Genomic DNA, 22,586 nt, shown 5'->3' with positions numbered 1-22,586 from the left:
AGAAGAATCCTGCCTCTGTACACTGTTGAATGGCATCAAGCCTTAGGCACCCGGAAACACATGCACATAGGAACACAAACACACAAACGTGTGCACACACACACACACACACACACACACACACACACACACACACACACACACACACACACACACACACACACACACACACACACACACACACACACACACACACACACACACACACACACACACACACACACACACACACACACACACACACACACACCTTCTACTATACAGGCACCTAGAGAACCACAGATTTGGAGAGACCCAGTGGGGAAGGTTGAGTTAAGCACTACCCAGCCAACAAGCATTAACAGTGATGATGGACTGACTGCTCAATACAACAAGCTTGTGTATCATTTGTTGAGTAACCTTTTCTGAGACCTGAAAACGTGCTTTGGCTCCAGGAGCTAAAATGTATTCGCTTGAGCTCAGCGACCACAACCCTGCCTCACTGATTTTTCTGTCCATTAGAGAGTAACAGTTCTTACCTGGTCAAACTGAGGATCCTCACCCCTCTGCAAAGACTTGATCAAGGGTTTCTCCTGTGAAAACACAACAGAAAAATAATATTAAAAAATAAATGAATTCAAAAACAAAAAAGTGACACACCAAAGCTCTAAAGAGCTTCCTCTCCTAATTCTCTCCATTTCTCATATCAGGACCTAGTGTTGGACGTTGTGGGTATTTTTGGAAAGGGGAGTTATGATCAGTTGATGTATGGTCATTATATAACCCAGGGTAGGTTCCAAGTGGAACCCTATTTCCTATACAGTGCACTACTTCCTAATCCCTATGTAGTCCACTACTTTAGACCAAGAACCACAGGGTTTATATAGAGAATAGTGTGCCATTTGGGATGCAGCCCCAGAGTTAATGAGAAAAGACATCAGTCAGTTGGAGGTCTGGGCAGCTTCTGTCAGACAGACAGGAGAGATGGGACATTAATGACGTGCCGCATCAGTCTTTACTCAGCTGGATAATGCCCATAATGCCAGTCACCTAGTTAGCGCCTTGGGGGTCTCATTTATTTGTCAAAATAGTCTTGCGCTCAGATTTGACCATAAATAGTGCGTGCTGTGCGTTGATGTCGTATGCCAATAATGTCTTCCACACACCAAGGTTGTAAATGACGCATCTTGACCTCGATGTAAAAACCTAAATGGGTCATTTCTTTTCCGTTGCAAATGTATGAAACATACTTATGAAGTGATTTACACACGCTTGTGTTTAATGCATAGACGGTACCTTTTTTAGCATGCATTTCCCTTCGTTTTAAGAACTGAAGGTACGCACGTATAAAACTAGGCAAATTCTATGAGGCCCCAGGACCGGCCTACCTCTCATGACCCCTGGGGAGGCCTTTTGTCTTAACTCTGTGCCAGTGTTCTTCACTTCACGTTGGTACATTCCAATGATTCCAGCCATACTCTTAGATTGTTCATGTAGCTACATACAGTCTGAATCTAGAAAACATTGGAGTGATTGAAATCTCAAGAGTCAAGTTTATACTCTCCTGCGTAAACGTCTGCCTACATCACTTCATTGTTAACTTATAGACATATGAGGCACTGCATCAGATCCGGTCTCAGGGATGGCTAACTCTGGACATCCCTTCAATCTCCACAGAGTTGGGTACACCTTATGTGTGGAGTAATCTCCAATGCACTTTAAGATTGGAAGAATTGGTGCCGCTAGGGCATTTCAGACGGCTGTTAGGGGACCTTTTTACAGGGAGAATGTGACTGTTTTTTATTATTGTGTTTTGCTTTTCATGTATAATAACATGTAGTTTAATGTGTATATTACATTTTGATTTGTATTGTTGTGCAAACCAGGGCTCATCTGGAAAAGAGACCTTGGTCTCAGCATTGACTCCCTGTCAAAATAAAGATTAAATCAATAAAAAATGTAGTTCTTTCTGTCTTTGTGAAAGCAGAATCAGTGCATCAGCATTTTACACAGCCGGACAGTGCTGATTATGGCCTTCAAGGTGTATCAGGGTGTTAAGTGTCCTATTTGGTCAGACAGAACAGCACAGAAGCCATGTATTGATGTTTCCACCCAAAGCTAACAGTTGTAAGTGTTTGACTGTGACTGTGAGTAGGGTGGGGAGATAACTGATCGAGAAGTCAACAAGCAATCCGGTAAGTCTTCACTTAAAGCCTGCAGGTATTATGCTTTATTCATTGTTATTGTAATGATTCTGTATGTTATGTCTCTATGCAGGAACTTTCAAACTGACTCAACGGTTGTAAATTCATCAGGACCATTATGAGATTATAATAAGAAATTATAAGGGGTTGTACATGCTAATTACAAGTTGTACAATGCATTATAACCACATCATAATGCATTCTACCTGCAGGTTTTAAGTAAAGCATTACAGACCTTCCTATAGAAGCAGGACAGGCAGCCTAGCCTGTGACACACAACTTGTGTGTCCCTATTTCCTATATTATGAGTCCTGGTCAAAAGTAGTACACTACATAGGGAATCAGGTGAAATTTGGGACGCAGACACAGATACATTCAAAAGGGACTGGTCCTCTGTTCATTCAGACAACCTTTTACAGTAGGTGTTGACTCGTGCATTATTAAGTGATATTTAAGTCTTGTTTTCAGTGCATAATTGATGAAAGACTTTCATGCACTTTTAATCTAGATGGAGTTCAAGGCGTTGGTGGAGGGTTAATCCAACACTATTATTCTCAAACAGTAGCAATGTGGAGACACAGATCATCACATTCAATACTACTCATTTACATTGCTATGGCGATATACTGCCGCTGTAGTCCATAACATTACATGACATTTAAACCCTTAAGCTAAAATGATAAACAGCGCATTCCACTTGTAGTGAATGAGGTTATAATAATCAAGCGGTTATAATGATCCAATTTCCTGCATGGACGTAATCACTCTAAGAGCAGTGTATGTATAGGAAGAGGACATACAGTATCGGGGGTTTGTCATTGGCTAACCAATAGTCCTGTTGGAAGGTGAACCTTCGCCCCAGTCTGAGGTCCTGAGCACTCTGGAGCAGAATTTCATCAAGGATATCGCTGTACTTTGCTCAGTTCATCTTTGCCTCGATCCTGACTAGTCTCCCTGTCCCTGCTGCTGAAAAATGGTGCCAGGTTTCCTCCAGACATGAAGCTTGACATTCAGGCCAAAGAGTTCAATCTTGGTTTCATCAGACCAGAGAATCTTGTTTCTCATGGTCTGAGAGTCCTTTGCCTTTTGGAAAACTCGAAGCGGGCTGTTATGTCCCTTTTACTGACGAGTGGCTTTCGTCGTGCAACTCTACCATAAATTCTTGATTGGTGGAGTGCTGCAGAAATGGTTGTCCTTCTGGAAGGTTCTCCAGTCTCCACAGAAGAACTCTGGAGCGCTGTCAAAGTGACCATTGAGTTATTGGTCACCTCCCTGACCAAGGCCCTTCTCCTCCGATTGCTGAGTTTAGCCGGGCGGCCAGCTACAGGAAGAGTCTTGGTGGTTCCAAACTTCTTCCATTTAAGAATGATGGAGTCCACTGTGTTCTTGGGGACCTTTAATGCTGCAGAAATTTTTTGGTACCCTTCTCCAGATCTGTGCCTAGACACAATCCTGTCTCGGAGCTCTACGGATAATTCCTTCGACCTCATGGCTTGGTTTTGGCACTGACATGCAATGTCAACTGTGGGAGCTTATATAGATATATAGGTGAAACAGGATGCACCTGAGCTCAATTTCGAGTCTCATAGCAAAGGGTCTGAATACTTATGTAAATAAGGTATTTCTGTTGTTTATTTACAAAAAATTCCAAAAACCTGTTTTTGCTTTGTCATTATGGAGTATTGTGTGTAGATTGACGAGTTAAAACATGTATTTAATACATTTTAGAATAAGGCTGTAACGTACATTTTCAGTAGTTATACATTCTACAGTAATTTGTTGCAAAGTTTCAAGTGCATGTTTGATGTGGTGGCTGTGCTTGTTGTTAGTGCAGAGAAAGGTTGGTTTCATTAGTTTGGCAGCGATTACAGCCTCGATTCTTCTTGGGTATGACGCTACAAGCTTGGTCCACCTGTATATGGGGAGTTTCTCCCATTCTTCTCTGCAGATCCTCTCAAGCTCTGTCATGTTTGTTAAGGAACGTCATGCACAGCACATCGGGCTCAAGTCCGGACTCTGACTGGGTGACTCAAAGACATTCAGAGACTTGTCCCGAAGCCACTCCTGCGTTCTCTTGGCTGTGTGCTTAGCGTTGTAGTGCTGTTGGAAGGTGAACCTTCGCCCCAGTCTGAGGTCCTGATCGCTCTGGAGCAGGTTTTCTGCAAAGATCTTTCAGGAACTTTGCTCCATTCATCGTTCCCTCGATCCTGACTTGTCTCCCAGTCCCTGCTGGTGAAAAACATCTCCACAGCATGATTCTGCCACCACCATTTTAGAATAAGGCTGTAACGTAACAAAATGTGGAAAAAGTCAAGAGGTCTGAATACTTGTCCGAATGCACTATACATGAACATTTTAATAAATAAATACACACAAATGTAATGAAAGAAAGAATACAACTAAAGACAAATAATGTGTGGGTGCGTGTAGAGTGTGTGTTAGAGAGTGTGTGTTTGTGTGTGCATCTATCAGTTATACATACTTGACAGTACATTCACACAAAAAGTAGGTCACGTGGGGGAGAGCCGTTGTGCCGTGAGGTGTTTCTTAATTTGCTTTTTGAAACCCGGTTTGTTGTTCACGTGCACTATACGGAATGGAGTTCCATGCAATCATGGCTCTGTTTAATACTGTATGTTTCCTTGAATTTCTTCTGGACCTGTGGACTGTGAAAAGACCACTGCTGGCATGTCTGGTGGGATAATGTGTGTGTCAGTGCAGTCGACTATGCAAACAATTTACAACATTCAACACATTAATGTTCCTTATAAAAACAAGAAGCGATGCAGTCGGTCTAGTATTGATTTTAGCCCTCTGGTAACAGTGAAGAGCAAAACGTGCTTCTCTGTTCTGGGTCAGCTGCAGCTTAATTAAGTCCCTCTTTGCAGCACCTGACCATATGACTGGACCATAATCAAGATAAGATCAAACTAGAGCCTGTAGGACTTGCTTTGTGGCGTGTGGTGTCAACAGAGCAGAGCAGACCTCTCCCCATCTTTACAACCCTTAAATCAATATGTTTTGACCATGACAGTTGACATTCTAAGGTAACACCAAGTAATTTAGTCTCCTCAACTTGCTCAACAGCCACACAATTCAATACCAGATTCAGCTGAGGACTAGAACTTAGGGATTGATTTGACTAACTGTGGTTGCTGACATGTATACTGCAGGGTTGAATCATTAGCATACATGTACACACAGGCCATGCGGTACGCTACACTTTACATGTTTAACAATAGAGAAGCTTCCATTAAACAAAACCCTCTGTGTTCTATTAGATAAATAACTCTGAATCACCTATATGGCAGAGGTTGAAAAGCCAATTTCAACAACGGGTTATGGTCAATAATGTCAAAGGCTGCACTGAGGTCAAACAGTACAGCTCCCACAATCTTCTTATTATCCATTTCTTTCAACCAATCATCAGTCATTTGTGTCAGTGCATGTTGAGTGCCATTCTCTATAAGCATGCTGAAAGTCTGTTGTTCATTTGTTTACAGAGAAATAGCTTTGTATATAGTCATACACTATTTTCCCAAAAGTTTGCTAAGAGTCGGCAGCAAGCTGATTGGTTGGTTGTAAGAACCAGTAAAGAGTGCTTACCATTCATGGGTAGCGGAATGACTTTGGCTTCCCTCCAGGTCTGAGGACAAACATTTTTCTCCAGACTCAGATTAAAGATATGACAATAGGAGTGGCAATATAGTCCGCTACCATATTCAGTAGCTTTTCATCTAAGTTACCAATACCAGGTGGTTTCTCATTATTGCTGGACAACAATAATGTATCCACCTCACCCACACTAACTTTACAAAATGTAAAATTACAACACTTTCTCTTCATTATTAGGTATTGTATGCTTGCTAAATTTGCTTACATTGACAATGAAATAGTCATTAAAGTAATTGGCAAAATCAAAAGGTTTTGCAATAAATGAGCCATCTGATTCAATGAAAGATGCAGTTGAATTAGTCTTTCTGATCATAATTTCATTTTTTAAAAAGTATTTCAAACCTTTTTTCCATCATACTTTATGTGGATCAAATATTCAAGGGTAACTTTCAGACCCAATTTATACTACTATTAAAATGTGAAACAGATAACAGAAAGTCCATGTTAATACCAAATGTAAATGGGGTCTCCCTCAGTTCACCTAGGGTTTTGGAGTGGTATACATCTCAGTGTATAGTTGGTGACTGGTCAGTGCAGGGTGGAGTTTCCCCTCTGTACAGATCTAGGATCAGCTTCCCCTCCCCCATTCCTAACCTCCTGAGTGGCGCAGCGGTCTAAGGCACTGCATCTCAGTGCTAGAGGCGTCACTACAGACCCTGGTTTGATTCCAGGTATGTATCACAACCGGCCGTGATTGGGAGTCCTATAGGGCGGTGCACAATTGGCCCAGCGTCGTCCGGGTTATGGTTTGGCCGGGGTAGGCCGTCACTATAAATAATAATTTGTTCTCAACTGACTTGGCTGGTTAAATAAAGGATAAATAAAATAAAAACCTTAGCCATTAATGGGGAAAATGCCAAACTGAACACAGATCAGCGTCTCGGGGCAACTTTACCCTACACCCTCAGGAGGGTGCAACGTTAAAGACGTCAAGATAGAAATGTACGGTGTAGAACACGTCTGTCATGTAGAATAGGAAATTGTGTCAGATTTTATTCATTACATTTCTATCTGCAAGTTACTACTCTTTTGAATACTGGTCTAATATATATTTTTTGTGCATGATAACCTGACAAAATCCTTAACTTTGATTTATATATACAGTATAATAACATGTCTTAAGAAAAATATAATTATAATGGGTCCTGATTAACTGGACATAGGTCTACTTACTGAACATAAAGATGGTTAAGAAGTTTCTTAGGAGTTTCCTTCAGAGTTTTTTTTTTAAAGAGTTTCTTAATAAGAGAGAACACGTCAGGGATGTGAACACCGGTCATGTACATAGAGTTTGTCTTGGTAAACATCCTGTAGTAACAGGATCCCCCACTGACTAAACCTGAAACCTGAACCTGCAGCTACCGTCGCTCCCACCTGCTCCAGTCCTTCCCCTCCATAAGAGGGATCAATGTTGTGAAATGTTAGTCGGCAGGGTCAGTTGTCCAATGACACGACAAACTGTAGGAGATTTCACTTTTAGGAAGGCCCTAACACTTTACACCAGCCACCCAAGTCATAGACTGTTCTCTCTGCTACTGTACGGAAAGCGATACTAATGTACCAGGTCTGCAACCAACAGGACCCTGAACAGCTTTTACCCCCAGGCCATAAAACAGCTAAATAGTTAGTTAAATAGTTAACTAAATAGCTACCCGGACTATCTGCTTTGACCGTTTTTGCACTAACTTTTTTGACTCATCACAAACGATGCTTCTACTGTTTACTATCTGTCACTTTATTACTAGTTATATGTACATACAGTGTATATACATCAATGATTATGTTATTCACACATGACGTATACAGTGCCTTGCAAAAGTATTCATCCCCCTTGGTGATTTTCCTATTTTGTTGCATTACAACCTGTAATTTAAATTGATTTTTATTTGGATTTCATGTAATGGACATACACAAAATTGTCCAAATTGGTGAAGTGAAACAAAAAAAATTACTTGTTTCAAAAAATTCAATAGAAAAAAAAATGAAAAGTGGTGTGTGCATATGTATTCACCCCCTTTGCTATGAAGTCACATAATTAGTTAAATAAAGTCCACCTGTGTGCAATCTAAGTGTCACATGATCTCAGTATATATACACTTGTTCTGAAAGGCCCCAGAGTCTGCAACCCCACAACGCAAGGGACACCACAACGCAAGGGGCACCACCAAGCAAGCGGCACCATGAAGGTACAAGGAGCTCTCCAAACAGGTCAGGGTCAAAGATGTTGTCAGAAGGTGGGTGTAGCTGGTGCATGAAGTCAGGCGCAGGAGAGCAGAATGAGTGAGCAACGTACTTTACTCACAATAAAGGCACAAGGTAACAATAGACTTGACCAACAATAAACAGTAATCAGTTACGCACGGGTGAAAACAGCACCCGTCTTCTAGCGAAGAAACAAGGAGAGGGACCGACTTCGGCGGAAGTCGTGACAGTTGTGGAGAAGTACAGATCAGGGTTGGGTTATAAAAACATATCAGAAACTTTGAACATCCCACAGAGCACCATTAAATCCATTCTTAAAAATGTGAAAGAATATGACACCACAACAAACCTGCCAAGAGAGGGCCGCCCACCAAAACTCACGGACCAGGCAAGGAGGGCATTAATCAGAGTGGCAACAAAGAGACCAAAGTGAACCCTGAAGGAGCTGCAAAGCGCCACAGCGGAGATGGGAATATCTGTCCATAGGACCACTTTAAGTCGTACACTCTACAGAGCTGGGCTTTACGGAAGAGTGGCCTAAAAAAAGGCATTGCTTAAAGAATAAAATAAGCAAACACGTTTGGTGTTCGCCAAAAGGCATGTGGGAGTCTCCCCAAACATATGGAAGAAGGTACTCTGGTCAGATGAGACTAAAATTGAGCTTTTTGGCCATCAAGAAAAATGGTATGTCTGGCGCAAACCCAACACCTCTCATCACCCCGAGGACCCTATCCCCACAGTGAAGCATGGTGGTGGCATCATCATGCTGTGGGGATGTTTTTCATCGGAAACTGGTCAGAATTGAAGGAATGATGGATGGCGCTAAATATGAGGAAATTCTTGAGGGAAACCTATTTCAGTCTTCCAGAGATTTGAGACTGGGACGGAGGTTCACCTTCCAGTAGGGCAATGACCCTAAGTATACTGCTAAACCAACACTCGAGTGGTTTAAGGGGAAACATTTAAATGTCTTGGAATGACTTAGTCAAAGCCCAGAGCTCAATCCAACTTGAAGGAGCTGGAGCAGTTTTTCCTTGAAGAATGGGCAAAAATCCCAGTGGCTAGATGTGCCAAGCTTTTAGAGACATACCCCAAGAGACTTGAAGCTGTAATTGCTACACACGCTCAAGTTTTTAGTTTTATTTCTTGTTTGTTTCACAATAAAAAATATTTTGCATCTTCAAAGTGGTTGGCATGTTGTGTAAATCAAATGATACAAACCCCCCAAAAATCTATTTTAATTCCAGGTTGTAAGGGAACAAAATAGGAAAAATGCCTAAGGGAGTGAATACTTTCGCAAGCCACTGTATACTTGAACAATCTAAATCAATATTACCCTAAAACCATTCAGTGTGCTACCCAGCATGCAACATTCTCTATGTCTCCAGGCTTGGCACTTGACCTTCCTCTGACCTAGGGTCATGCCCTCACTTCCCCCCATGCCACCGAGGAACTCCCTGGATCATGAAACTGCTCTGCTATATTTTTTAAATTACTATTATGATCACAGCAACACAATAATCGAATACAATATAAAACAAAACAGCAATCAATACAATGTAAAATAAAAATACAGCACAAAATTTAAGAAAAGCAGTTACATTCTTCAGCTACTAGGTCCACAATCAACACTTTAAATTGCCCTAGCAGCACCAGAACATCCAATTGTAATGAGTTTTGTAAATTGTTCCAGCAGTGAGGCGCATTATTTACCTAATTCGGTAGTGACTCGAGTATCCTCAAGAGTTAACCAACCCTGTGGACGGGTTTGGTAACTCATGTTTTTATACTTCAACAATGAAGTTACGTAAGTCGGAAGCTTGAGTAGTAGAGCTTTGTAAACAAAAGAGGAATAGTGAAGTGATCTACGGGACTGAAATGAGGACCAGCCAACCTTTTGATACAGGATGCAGTGATGAGTATTAAAACCGTGACCGGTGATAAAGCGAAGAGAACTATGGTAGATGACGTCCACAGGCTTAAGAGTAGTGGCTGCTGCATTCTGGTAAGTGGTGTCACTATAGTCAAGAACTGGCTGGAAAGTTGACTGTACAATCTGCTTCCTGCTGTTTAGGGAGAGGCAAGATCTATTTCTTAATCTTAGCTTTTAACCTGTTTGGCGTGCAAGCCCGACGTCGGTACACTTATGACAACAGCCAGCTCAAAGTGCAGGGCGCGAAATTCAAAAGATATTTTTTTTAAATATTTAACTTTCACACATTAACAAGTCCAATACAGCATATGAAAGGTACACATCTTGTGAATCAAGCCAACATGTCCGATTTTTTAAATGTTTTACAGGGAAGACACAATATGTAAATCTATTAGCTAACCACGTTAGCAAAAGACACCACTTTTCTTACTCCACCAGTTTTTTACTCCATCAGTAGCTATCACAAATTCGACCAAATAAAGATATAAATAGCCACTAACCAAGAAACAACTTCATCAGATGACAGTCTGATAACATATTTATTGTATAGCATATGTTTTGTTCGAAAAATTTGCATATTTCAGGTATAAATCATAGTTTACATTTCAGCTACAATCAGAAATTGCACCGAAAGCAGCCATAATATTTACAGACACCAACGTCAAATACCTAATTACTCATCATAAAACATTTCTGAAAAATACATAGTGTACAGCAATTGAAAGACAGGCATCTTGTGATTCCAGACAATATTTCCGATTTATTAAATGTTTTACAGCGAAAACAAAATGTAGCGTTATATTAGCGTAGCCACAATAGCCAGAAACACTTGGGCGCCGACGACCAGTTCACATGCACGACAGATATTAGAAATAGCATCATAAAATGTTTCTTACTTTTGGTGATCTTCCGTCAGAATGTTGGACAAGGTGTCCTTTGTCCAGAACAGTCGTTGTTTGGATCTGGAACGGCAAATTTCCCTCATCATTTAGCATGGGCACTTGCCAAGTGGCACGGATCTCTCCAACGTCAACAAAGTCAGAGAACGGAACACGGCAAAACTCCCGAAAAAATTTCAATAATCTGATTAAACTATATTGAAAAAACATACTTTACGATGATATGGTCACATGTATCAAATAAAATCTAAACCGGAGATGTTAGTCGTCCATAACGACAGCTAAACAGAAGGCAAATCCCCTTTCGCGCGCTCCAGAAACAGGAAATGGACGGTCACGTCATACAAAGAGCTTTAATTCCACCTCAGACCAAGATAAACACGAAATTTCTTCTCTCACCGCCTCTTGACAACCAGGGGAAGGTGTATGAAGTGTACGTAGACTCTTACGTATCATGCCCATGTATAGGCAGGAAGTTGAACAGAGCATCGATTTCTGACATTCCACTTCCTGGTCAGGAAATGTGCTGCAGAATGAGTTCTGTTTCACTCAGAGAAATAATTCAAACGGTTTTAGAAACTAGAGAGTGTTTTCTATCCAATAGTAATAATAATATGCATATTGTACGAGCAAGAATTGAGTACGAGGCCGTTTGAAATGGGCACCATTTAACTGGCTACTCAATACTGCCCCTTGCAGCCATAAGAAGTTCAGTATGTTTTTTAAATGTTATATCCTTGCCAATCCAAATGCACAGATATAGGAACCCAATGGAAGGGAGAACCATTCAATTATTACATTTTTAAAAAGTCCATCGGAAACATTTTTGAGAGAATTAGAGAACATACAGTAGAAGTCAAAAGTTTGGACACACTTACTCATTCCAGGGTTTTTCTTTTTTTTTAAACTATTTTCTAGGACCTCCATACTATAACCAGGACCTATATACTAGGCAGTGTCCGAGGAAGGTCCAAAAAATTGTCAAAGACTCCAGTCACCCAAGTCATAGACTTGTTCTCTCTGCTACCGCACAGCAAGCGGTACCGGAGCGCCAAGTCTAGGACCAAAAGGCTCCTTAAAAGCTTCTATCCCCAAGCCATAAGACTGCTGAACAACTGAACTAATCAAATGGCCACCCGGGCTATTTACATTGACACCCCCGCACATTGACTTGGTACAGGTACCCCCTGTATATAGCCTCGTTATTGTTATTTACATTTCTTGTGTAACGTTTTGAAAAAAAACTTTTATTTATTTAGTAAATATTTTATTAACTATTTCTTGAACTGCATTGCTGGTTAAGGGCTTGAAGTAAGCATTTCACGGTAAGGTTGTATTCGGTGCATGTGACAAATAAAATTTGATTTGATTTGAATTAGTAGGTGTTTCCAAACTTTTGACTGGTACTGTATATTTAGTCTTGCCCACATTAAGTACAAGTTTTAAACCAACTACGGCTTTGTAAGGCAACAAAGTTAGATTGTAGCTTTAACAACGCCTGGTCTACAGTTGTGGCACATGGACAGACAGACGGACGGACAGATGGACACAGACAGACACAGACACGGATGGACAGATGGACGGATGGACAGACAAACAGATAGATATACAGGGCAAACATACTGACTCACCAGCGGCTCGGCCATGATGATGCGTATCTTGCGCTCGGACAGCGTGGTGAAGTTTACGAACAGGCTCTTGAGGACATACTCCCCCGGCCGGCTCTCTGGGTCGATGCTAATGGGCATCATGGCTGGAGGACCCTTGTCTCCTTGTGGACTCAGCACTGGAGGGATGGGTGGCTTACTGTATCCGGTTCCCACTGGAGACGCTGGGGACACACCACAGCACACAGGTAGGGTTAGGAAATGACGGACATGTGACATATTCTACCTGTAATTGTGTAAGAGCAGCAACGTACTGTTGCTAGTAGTGTACTCCGTCGTTTAGGACGTTATAGTCAGGTTGTATACTGGATGAATCAGGATGTTTTGTTATCTTCTTTTATGTTATTTTTTTTTTTTATTGAATATTAAAGCATACATTCTACAGTACTTGCAGTGAAGCCACTCAACATTTACGTTACATTCAGTCATCTAACAGACTCCCATCCAGAGCGACCCACAGAAGCAACCAGGGTCAATGCCAATGGCCCAAGCTACCAACCGCCATGCCACAAGCCCTCGAAGTCCCCCCCACAGTTCCCCGAGAGCTGCCCCTCAACCATCCAAGACCCCCCCCACAGACCCCCCCCCCCAAAAAAAAAATCCTAATAAAGTAATTACATTCACAAGACCCCCCTCAAGTCACCGTCCCCCCAATGCACCAACAACCAACAAAATGACGAAAGAGAAAAACTAATTTAAACAGAAAACATTGCAAAAACAAAAGACAACAAGGACAACAAAAATCATAACAGCAAGCCCAACTGAATACGTTTGAGTGTATGGCAGTATTTACATGTGTGTATGTACAGTATGTGTGTGTGTCTGTGTATGTGCACGTGTGTGCGTTTAAATGCTAGTGTCTGTATATGCATGTTTACGCGCGTACAAACACCTGCACCTAATACTTTTACTAAGAGTATTAGTATATTAGTAATTGACTGACCAGGTCTCTCCAGATCTCTCAACAATGCTATTTCTATGGTCAATTTTAGATTAATGTTATGCTTTTTCAGCCATTACTGAACCTGAGACCAGAAACAGGCTGAGGGCAATACCAAAACAAATCGTCTATTGATTCTGTATCCTCACAACAAAATCTGCAGAGCTGCGATGATTGTATGCCCCAAATATTTAACATCTTGTTGGTGACAAAAATTCTTTCTGAAATACACAAAGTCTTGCTTCGTTTTATATATCAACTCAACTCAACTCATTTTTGATGTACCATGGAATCGGTACATCAAAAATCTCTTCCCAACTATTTTGCAATCTGTTTGGCACAGCTGTTAACATCCTGGTCCTCAAATGAAACTGGTATACTTTCTTATTAATGCTTTTTTTATTCATTCGCCAATTTTGACCCTTTATGTTGGGCAGACAAACCAGTTCCCTACCTCCTCCCCCTGTCACCCTCCTCCTCCATTTTGGGGTATTGCTGTAATCAATTGGTTGTCATCTTGGATTGGGGAGACCTTCCCATACAATTCTGATAACTCAATGAAAGACATAACTCTACCATTCCAATTTACAATATCATTTATAAACAAAATACCCTTTTCAAACATCTTTCCCATAAATACAGATATTTTATGAACAAGCACATTTGAGTTCAACCATAATATTTGTTATGTCTTTTCAGGGGGGATGAAATTGAAATTGTAACCAATGCTTGTTTGAAAAAGAGAGATACCTTGAAAAAGGTTTCATTTTCAATCAATCGAAAATGAGACATTGCAATCTGCACAAAGGCACTTTTTAAACAATGGATGAGCTTTTCTTAGTAATCTACTTGAGAACCATTTAGGGTTCAAGTAAAATGTTTGTACAAGTGAAGCTTTTAGAGAGAGGTTTAGTGATTTTATATGTCATAATCTCAACCTACCCGGTTCATATTCATTACATAGACAGGCACACTTTATCTTGTCTGGTTTAGCATCCAGGCAAGATTTGAAAAACGAATCATCAGGAGTAGGCAGCGGCATAAGTTAGTGAGTAAACTGAGATATGACTAAGGAGTTAATCAGTGTAATTTTTCCATCAAGACAGATATTTACATCTCCATGGTTGCAGGATCCTGTCTAATTTGACTAGTTTTCTATTTCTATATTGTACACTTATCATAACTAGGTTTAAGTACAGAGAGTCCAGAAAAGTGATCCATATCTTCAATGAGACATTGCAGGGATCTAGCTTGCGGACGTAAAATAAAACTTGTTTTTCAGCCTTGGATTTCTAATCCTCTAATTTTTTATTTGATCTGACTTTAACAGCTAGCATTTCGATGACCATAACAAATAGATATGGTGACAGTGGACACCCTTGTTTAACTACTCTTGACAATTCAAAACTCTCTGAGAAGTAGCCTCTATTTACTATTTTACACCTGGTGTTACTATACAATACCTTTACCCATTTTATAAGAGACTCACTGAAATAAAAAATTACATGAATTTATAAATATAATCCAGTCTTACTTTATCAAAGGCCTTTTCAAAATCTGCTAGAAATACTAGGCCTGGCTTCTTAGATGTTTCATGTTGTTCTATTATTTCTAGCAGTTGTCATATATTATCTCCAATGTATAGTCCATGTAAAAAACCTGTCTGATCAGGATGAACAATACTTGGTAATGCTATGCGTTTCGCTAGTATTTTTGCATTAATGTCTTTTCAGAAACAAGAAAAATACATCTTTATCTAGTTGTAACTGACAAGATAATAACCAAAATATGACGTCGTTCGCAGTACATTTTGATGTTGTCATGAAAAAGATATCTATACATTATATGCCAAATTTTGCCCACTGGGTACCGTGGGAAGGCAAGCCATGCATTTGCTGCAGAATTTAATATTTGATTCTGTGCCTCCACTTTCTGGTTTTGAAAAGTTTTATTTAAAGTTCCCGACATGGAGAAAATTCCTCCAGCAGATAGTAGAGGAGAGGATAACAACCTGGAGCATTTCTCTCCCAATGCTCCACTGCATTAGCCAGCTGATCTGACCTTGTCTGTGGCTGGCTAGGGAAATTAAAACACCCTGGCTAGCTGCTAGCAGCTGGTGTTTTCATCTGCTATTCAAGATGTCATTGCCCTTTGAGGAAAGAAATCCCTTGCATGTGACCGTCATTCAGCCAACGCTGTGATACAGGCCTGAGTTTAATCACTGACGGCCTGGCCCGGCCCATAAAACACATAAACAACTGACACATTCGTTTGACTTTACCTCACAGTTTCACTGTTTCACTTCAACTCCCCATAACCAGAAAATGTTGCTAGAAATAGCCAAAGAGCCGTGTGCTAACGACTAATAGGTGTGTGAAATGTTCCCTTAGCATGGATTACCTCAACCCAGAATTATACTTCTAGGTCAGTGAACTGGGGTACATCTGCTGGTTAAAATTGTGTGTGTATTGTGTGTGTGTGTGTGTGTGTGTGTGTGTGTGTGTGTGTGTGTGTGTGTGTGTGTGTGTGTGTGTGTGTGTGTGTGTGTGTGTGTGTGTGTGTGTGTGTGTGTGTGTGTGTGTGTGTGTGTGTGTGTGTGTGTGTGTGTGTGTGTATGTATATATGCGTGCCTGTATGTGTGATAGATAAGAATGGACAGCTAGCAGGTCATCAGTGGCAGCCTTACTACACAGTCTTTACTGTTAGTATCAGGGGCCATTAAAGCAGATCAGAGTCACATATCAAATCCCAGACACTCTAGTTGGCAACAAAAGCCTTCTCCATGGCCTAAGGCTGATGAGGACTCCCAGAAAACACAAAATCACCACACAACATTATCTCAACCTTGATCCCAACGTTGACCTCAATGTGCTTTTGCTACTTTGTAACACTCTCACTCTGAGATAAAGTACGATTTCAACCACAGAATACACCCTCAGAAACATGCATTACACTGTTGTAACACAAAATCTAGTGGCAACTGAGCTGCCACCAACTTGAAGGAGATGGAACCTTAATCTTAAATATTGAACCACATCATCCTGAGACGTTTTGAAACATTACATGGTGTGTTGGAACACCACTTAATCAAATATTGTGCAGCACCTTGCCAGGGACTGGGAGTATTAACAGAAAAGGTTGAAAACACTATTTTGGTGATTCAAGTCCTGTTTAGTGCAGAATTAGATACCTTCTCTTTTGGTGTCATTTCCTCTCTCTAAGCTTCTAAACAACATTATTATGTTTTTCATCCTGTCTAGTGCAGAATTAGATCACATTTTCAGAAGTGTCTAAATGTTTAACATTGTTCTATGTATTAGATAATTTGCCATTATATGTTATTTGGCAGGCATTGTCAAGCACAGTGTTCAAACCATCAGCAGTAATTGGAGGTTGAACTGCAAGAACTGAGGATTCTGCACTTGCCTCTTCCATTGACAATGTTCTTCTTCGTCTTCTTCTAGGTTTAAGGACAGACTACACCTATTGGTGTATTTCCGCCACCTAATGTACAATCCATTATAGTAATACAAAACTGGGAAGAAGGAAAAAAAATCTGCCCTCACAACAACAAAAAAACACCACCCCATTCCACTATGTAACCCTATCTATTCTTACTCCAGGCCAACGGTCTGGAAGGACAAAACATTACCACTCAACACCCCCCGGAACTCTTCTGCAGTAAAACCTCGCAATCCCAAGAACTTCTCTGCAGCTGCCACCACAACCTCTATTTCCTTTGACCTTCCATTTCTGCAGTACAGTTGACAAACATGGCTATGAATGCTATGAAACCCATCTTACTGAAGCACATATTATTCCCATCACTCTCTATAGGTCTCTACTTACTCACAGGAATCCTCTCAGGATCTCTCACCGTGTACCCATCTTCCTCTACCACTCTCTTTACTGCTTCAGCATACGACACTGTCAGTACTACTCCGACCCTGGCAACCTCAACCGGCCTTTCTCTCACTAGACACCTCCAATCTCCAGCCCCATGGGCACCCCCGGAACTAACAGACACGACTTTCTCTACCGATATTACACATTCCTTCGTCTCATGCCCTCCTTCACACATCTAGGAATCTCCCTCCTACACACTGCTGCAACAAAAGCTCTCATGGAATAACTGAACATCCTAACTTGACCTTGTCGGGGAAAGACTCTGCATCAAAACTCAGCAGGACAGACAATGTCTTCTCCGTTTCACCACGCTCTCCACCGGGTCTGAGTTCTATTTCAGCTGATCCTCCCAAACACTTAATGCCACCCCCGTTATCACTCCTTTCAATGGCGCCCTGCTCCGATGAGCAAAGCAAGTCACAGTTCTTGTCCCTAGTCGAGTGGTCCGGAGCACCCGGGGCACTTTTCTGGATGGAAGAAACACATTACATCATCACGAGTCGACTTCGAGTTACTTTCACCGACTCAACAGTCCCCAACCTCTTCTCCACCCAGCCAGAATACAAGGATCCATTCTTTCCAATAAATCTCACTCCCACTGGGCCAGATTCATTCTTGTCATCATCGGGATGAGGCTCAAACTCAGTGGTCCTCACTGCACCTGCCCCCGCAGGTACTTCATCCTCACTCTCGTCAGGTTCCATCTCTAAGCTACTGGAGCATGTGTCCGTCTTTTTGCACTCGACTCCAACCTTCCTCACCACACCACTTCCCTCTGCACTCAGCTTCTTCTCGGCGGTCATCACGGCACATGCCATCGCAGTTAATTCATCCTCACCAACTGTTTTGCAAAAGTTCTGTGTGATCCACCTTCCCATATTCACTCAAAACATGTTCCACTTTTCTCCTTTTTTTCTTGTCCACCATCTTCCCCTTCATCAGATCTTCTAGAAGGGTTGAGCATTCCCCCACTCCATATTTACTCATATGTTCCACTTTCCTCCTTTTTTTTCCCTGTCCACCAACTTACCGTCAATCTTCCCTCCATCATCTTCTGTAGCTTTTCCCCTTAATGTTGTGCCATCCATTGACAATCATCTTCTTCTTTAAGGTTTATTGGCACTCATATGGTGTATTGCCGCCACATACTGTACGGGATAGTAAAAAAAATAATATATATATAATGGTTTGGATGAACAAATTCATACTAATTACCAAAACCAAGAAACACTAATCAAAATCACTTTATTGTGTGTTGGGATCCTTCTCCTGCATGGCCTTCACTGGAGACTGTGGGACATTCACTACAATCTCATCTCTACTCACTCCTTCAGCTATTTTCTCTGCTTCCACATAGAATAACTGCTGGATGGCCCTGATCCTAGCTACTGTGACCTCCTTCATCTGTACAGGGTACTCCGGGAACTCAGGAATGTGATTCCATCACAATTACAACAACATGCTACATCTGACTCTTCAACTGCTACATTTTCTTCCTTCGACAAACACTTGCGACGTGTCAAAACTTTTCTATAATTGTGACACTGCAGCGACCTCATATCTCACATATCCAAGTTTTACATAAGTTGGGTGAAACACTTCATCAAACAGTAAAACCAATAGGCTTTGCTCCTTCTTTCCGTCTATCATTCAATTCAAGCGACGTGAGTCTACCACTCCCGGATGTTATCCCTAAACCACACAGGCTCTATGTCCAACGAGACATCAGAGATGACACCTTTAACCGGTGCCCTACTCTGAAAATCATAGTTTTCAACAACATACGTCGACATCGAGCAGAGCCACAGAGCGTTCTCCTTTTGCGCTTTTGATACACACGAAAACAACATCATACTGTTCATGGTCACTCTGACCAATTCCACTTAACCCAATTCATCCTTCACCATCTTCGAGACCGCAAACGGGTCACCCAAAAAACATCCTTGCTCTCCTCGAATCGCACTCCAACCATAAACTGCTGTTCCTTTCCAACTTTAGCCCTTTTTACTCCACCCTTCTTCACAATCGTCCACTCATTCTCACCAACTGTACTCATGCCAAGAGAATCGCTCAACACTTCCACTTCCTCCATTGCTCCTCCAGTCATCCCTCGGACTCCCTTGCTTTTTGCTGTGAAAGATGTGAGAGTTTGTGTTCTCGTAGGATTACCAATATTGTCCACATTCCAGCACAGCCATTGCTTCACCAACCTTTTCTCCATTTAGTCCTCACTTCTCACCACCATTTACAATTACCCACTTCCCTCTTTCTCATCCCTAAAATCCATTGGCAATCATGAATGTGTGGAATGGGTGCTGTCCTCATTGAACATCAATTTCTCTAACGGTTTTGATATTTGTTCATCATGAATCATTGCACCTCATTGCACAACAAGATTAATAGCAATATAGAAATATACTTTGATTTCTTCAAACATGCATATGAAAGAAACATTGTGTGAAAGAATCATAAAGTCGTCTAAAAATTTTGAATTACCCACAATCCTCTAAAAACAGAGTCACGTGTTGAGATAGAAAATGCAAGGAGTTTAAAACCAAAGACTGACATTGAGTTCAATCACTATGGTATCTCTCTTCATGAAATATACTTACATTTTGAGCAACATATTAAGCTGGATTTACATTATTTTGGGAAAATTAAATTAACAAATCATTGAACTGACTTGCACACATATTTTGTAAGATATTTGGGGGGTATTTTGACACTTTATTGACACAGTTATGAAATGACAGGAGGTAGATATATATATATTTTTTAATTCACCTTTATTTAACTAGGTAGGCTAGTTGAGAACAAGTTCTCATTTGCAACTGCGACCTGGCCAAGATAAAGCAAAGCAGTTCGACACATACAACAACACAGAGTTACACATGGAATAAACAAACATACAATCAATAATACAGTAGAAAAATCTGTATAGGCAATAAAAAGGCAATGGTGGTGAAGTAATTACAATATAGCAATTAAACACTAGAATGGTAGGGTGTGCAGAAGATGAATGTGCAAGTAGAGATACTGGGGTGCAAAGGAGCAATATAAATAAATAAATACAGTATGGGGATGAGGTAGATTGGATGGGCTATATACGGATGAGCTACGTACAGGTGCAGTGATCTGTGAGCTGGTCTGGCACCTTAAAGCTAGTGAGAGAGGTAAGTGTCTCCAGCTTCATAGATTATTGCAGTTCGTTCCAGTCATTGGCAGCAGAGAACTGGAAGGAGAGGTGGCCAAAGGAAGAATTGGCTTTGGGGGTGACCAGTGAGATATACCTGCTGGTGGGTGCTACGCATGGGTGCTGTTTTGGTAACCAATGAGCTGAGATAAGGCGGGGCTTTACCTAGCAGAGACTTGTAGATGACCTGGAGCCAGTGGGTTTGGCGATGAGTATGAAGCGAGGGCCAGCCAACGAGAGCATACAGGTCGCAGTGGTGGGTAGTGTATGGGGCTTTGGTGACAAAACGGATGGCACTGTGATAGACTGCATCCAATTTGTTGAGTAGAGTGTTGGAGGCTATTTTGTAAATGACATCGCCGAAGTCGAGGATCGGTAGGATGGTCAGTTTTACGAGAGTGAAGGATGCTTTGTTGCGAAATAATAAGCCGATTTTAGATTTAATTTTGGATTGGAGATGTTTAAATGTGAGTCTGGAAGGATAGTTTACAGTCTAACCAGACACCTAAGTATTTGTAGTTGTCCACATATTCTAAGTCAGAACCGTCCAGAGTAGTGATGCTGGACGGGCGGGCAGGTGCGTGCAGCAAACGGTTGAAGAGCATGCATTTAGTTTTACTTGAATTTAAGAGCAGTTGGAGGCCAGGGAAGGAGAGTTGTATGGCATTGAAACTCATCTGGAGGTTAGTTAACACAGTGTCCAAAGAAGGGCCAGAGGTATACAGAATGGTGTCGTCTGCGTAGAGGTGGATCTAAGAATCATCAGCAGCGAGAACGACATCATTGATGTATACAGAGAAGAGAGTCGGCCTGAGAATTGAACCCTGTGGCACCCCCATAGAGACTGCCAGAGGTCAACAGGCCCTCCGATTTGACACACTGAATATCAGAGAAGTAGTTGGTGAACCAAGCGAGGCAATCATTTGAGAAACAAAGGCTGTTGAGTCTGCCAATAAGAATGTTGTGATTGACAGATTGGACATGATTTGGAAAGGCACAAAACCTGTCTATATAAGCTTTTGTCCGTTGAGCTCTGAGACAGGATTGTGTTGAGTCACAGATCTGCAGGAAGGGTACCAAAACACTTCTGCAGCATTGAAGGTCCCCAAGAAATCAAATCAAATTGTATTTGTCACATGCGCCGAATACAACAGGTGAAATGCTTAAAAGCCCAACAAAGCAGTTTTAAGCAGTTAAGGAAGATAAGTGTTAAGTAAAAAACAAGTGGAAGTAAAAAATAAAAAAGAAGAAAGAAAAAAAGAAAAATAACATCATTAAAGAGCAGCAGTAAAATAACTGTGCCTCTGATTGGGAACCATAACAGGCCAACATAGACACACAAACACCTAGATGATCCACCCTAGTCACACCCCGACCCAACCAAAATTCAAGGAGTGGGACACTAATCTGGACGCCTATAAGAAATCCCGCTATGCCCTCAGATTAACCATCAAACAAGCAAAGCGTCAATACAGGATTAAGATTGAATCCTACTACACTGGCTCTGACGCTCGTCGAATGTGGCAGGGCTTGAAACCTATTACGGAATACAAAGGGAAACCCAGACGCGAGCTGCCCAGTGACGCGAGCCTACCAGACGAGCTAAATGCCTTTTATGATCGCTTCGGGGGAAGCAACACTGAAGCATGCACGAGAGCACCAGCTGTTCTGGATGACTGTGTGATAACACTCTCGGTAGCCGATGTGAACAAAACCTTTAAACAGGTCAACATTTACAAAGTCGCTGGGCCAGACGGATTACCAGGATGTGTACTCAAAGCATGCGCGAACCCACTGTCAAGTGTCTTCACTGACATTTTCAACCTCTCCCTGACCGAGTATGTAATACCTACATGTTTCAAGCAAACCACCCTAGGCCCTGTGCCCAAAGAAGCGAAGGTAACCTGCCTAAATGAAGTGCTTTGAAAGGCAGGTTATGGCTCACATCAACAGCATCCTCCCAGACACCCTAGACCCACCCCAATTTG

General features: G+C 41.5%; 1 protein-coding gene across 1 annotated transcript in view; it reads right to left on the bottom strand.

Annotated features, from left to right (window-relative positions):
* LOC120018462 (protein furry homolog) overlaps positions 1 to 22,586 on the bottom strand; it is a 193,272-nt gene that overhangs the window by 153,280 nt on the left and 17,406 nt on the right. Inside the window, exons 2-3 of the mRNA XM_038961684.1 lie at positions 12,524 to 12,723; positions 519 to 572 (exon numbers count right to left, since the gene is read on the bottom strand). Of these exons, the coding sequence (XP_038817612.1) occupies positions 519 to 572; positions 12,524 to 12,723 (254 nt within the window). The remainder of the gene's footprint in view (positions 1 to 518; positions 573 to 12,523; positions 12,724 to 22,586) is intronic.

Source organism: Salvelinus namaycush, chromosome 23 (assembly GCF_016432855.1).
Source record: "Salvelinus namaycush isolate Seneca chromosome 23, SaNama_1.0, whole genome shotgun sequence".
Classification (NCBI taxonomy): Eukaryota; Metazoa; Chordata; class Actinopteri; order Salmoniformes; family Salmonidae; genus Salvelinus; species Salvelinus namaycush.
This window is presented reverse-complemented; position numbering and strand designations above follow the sequence as displayed.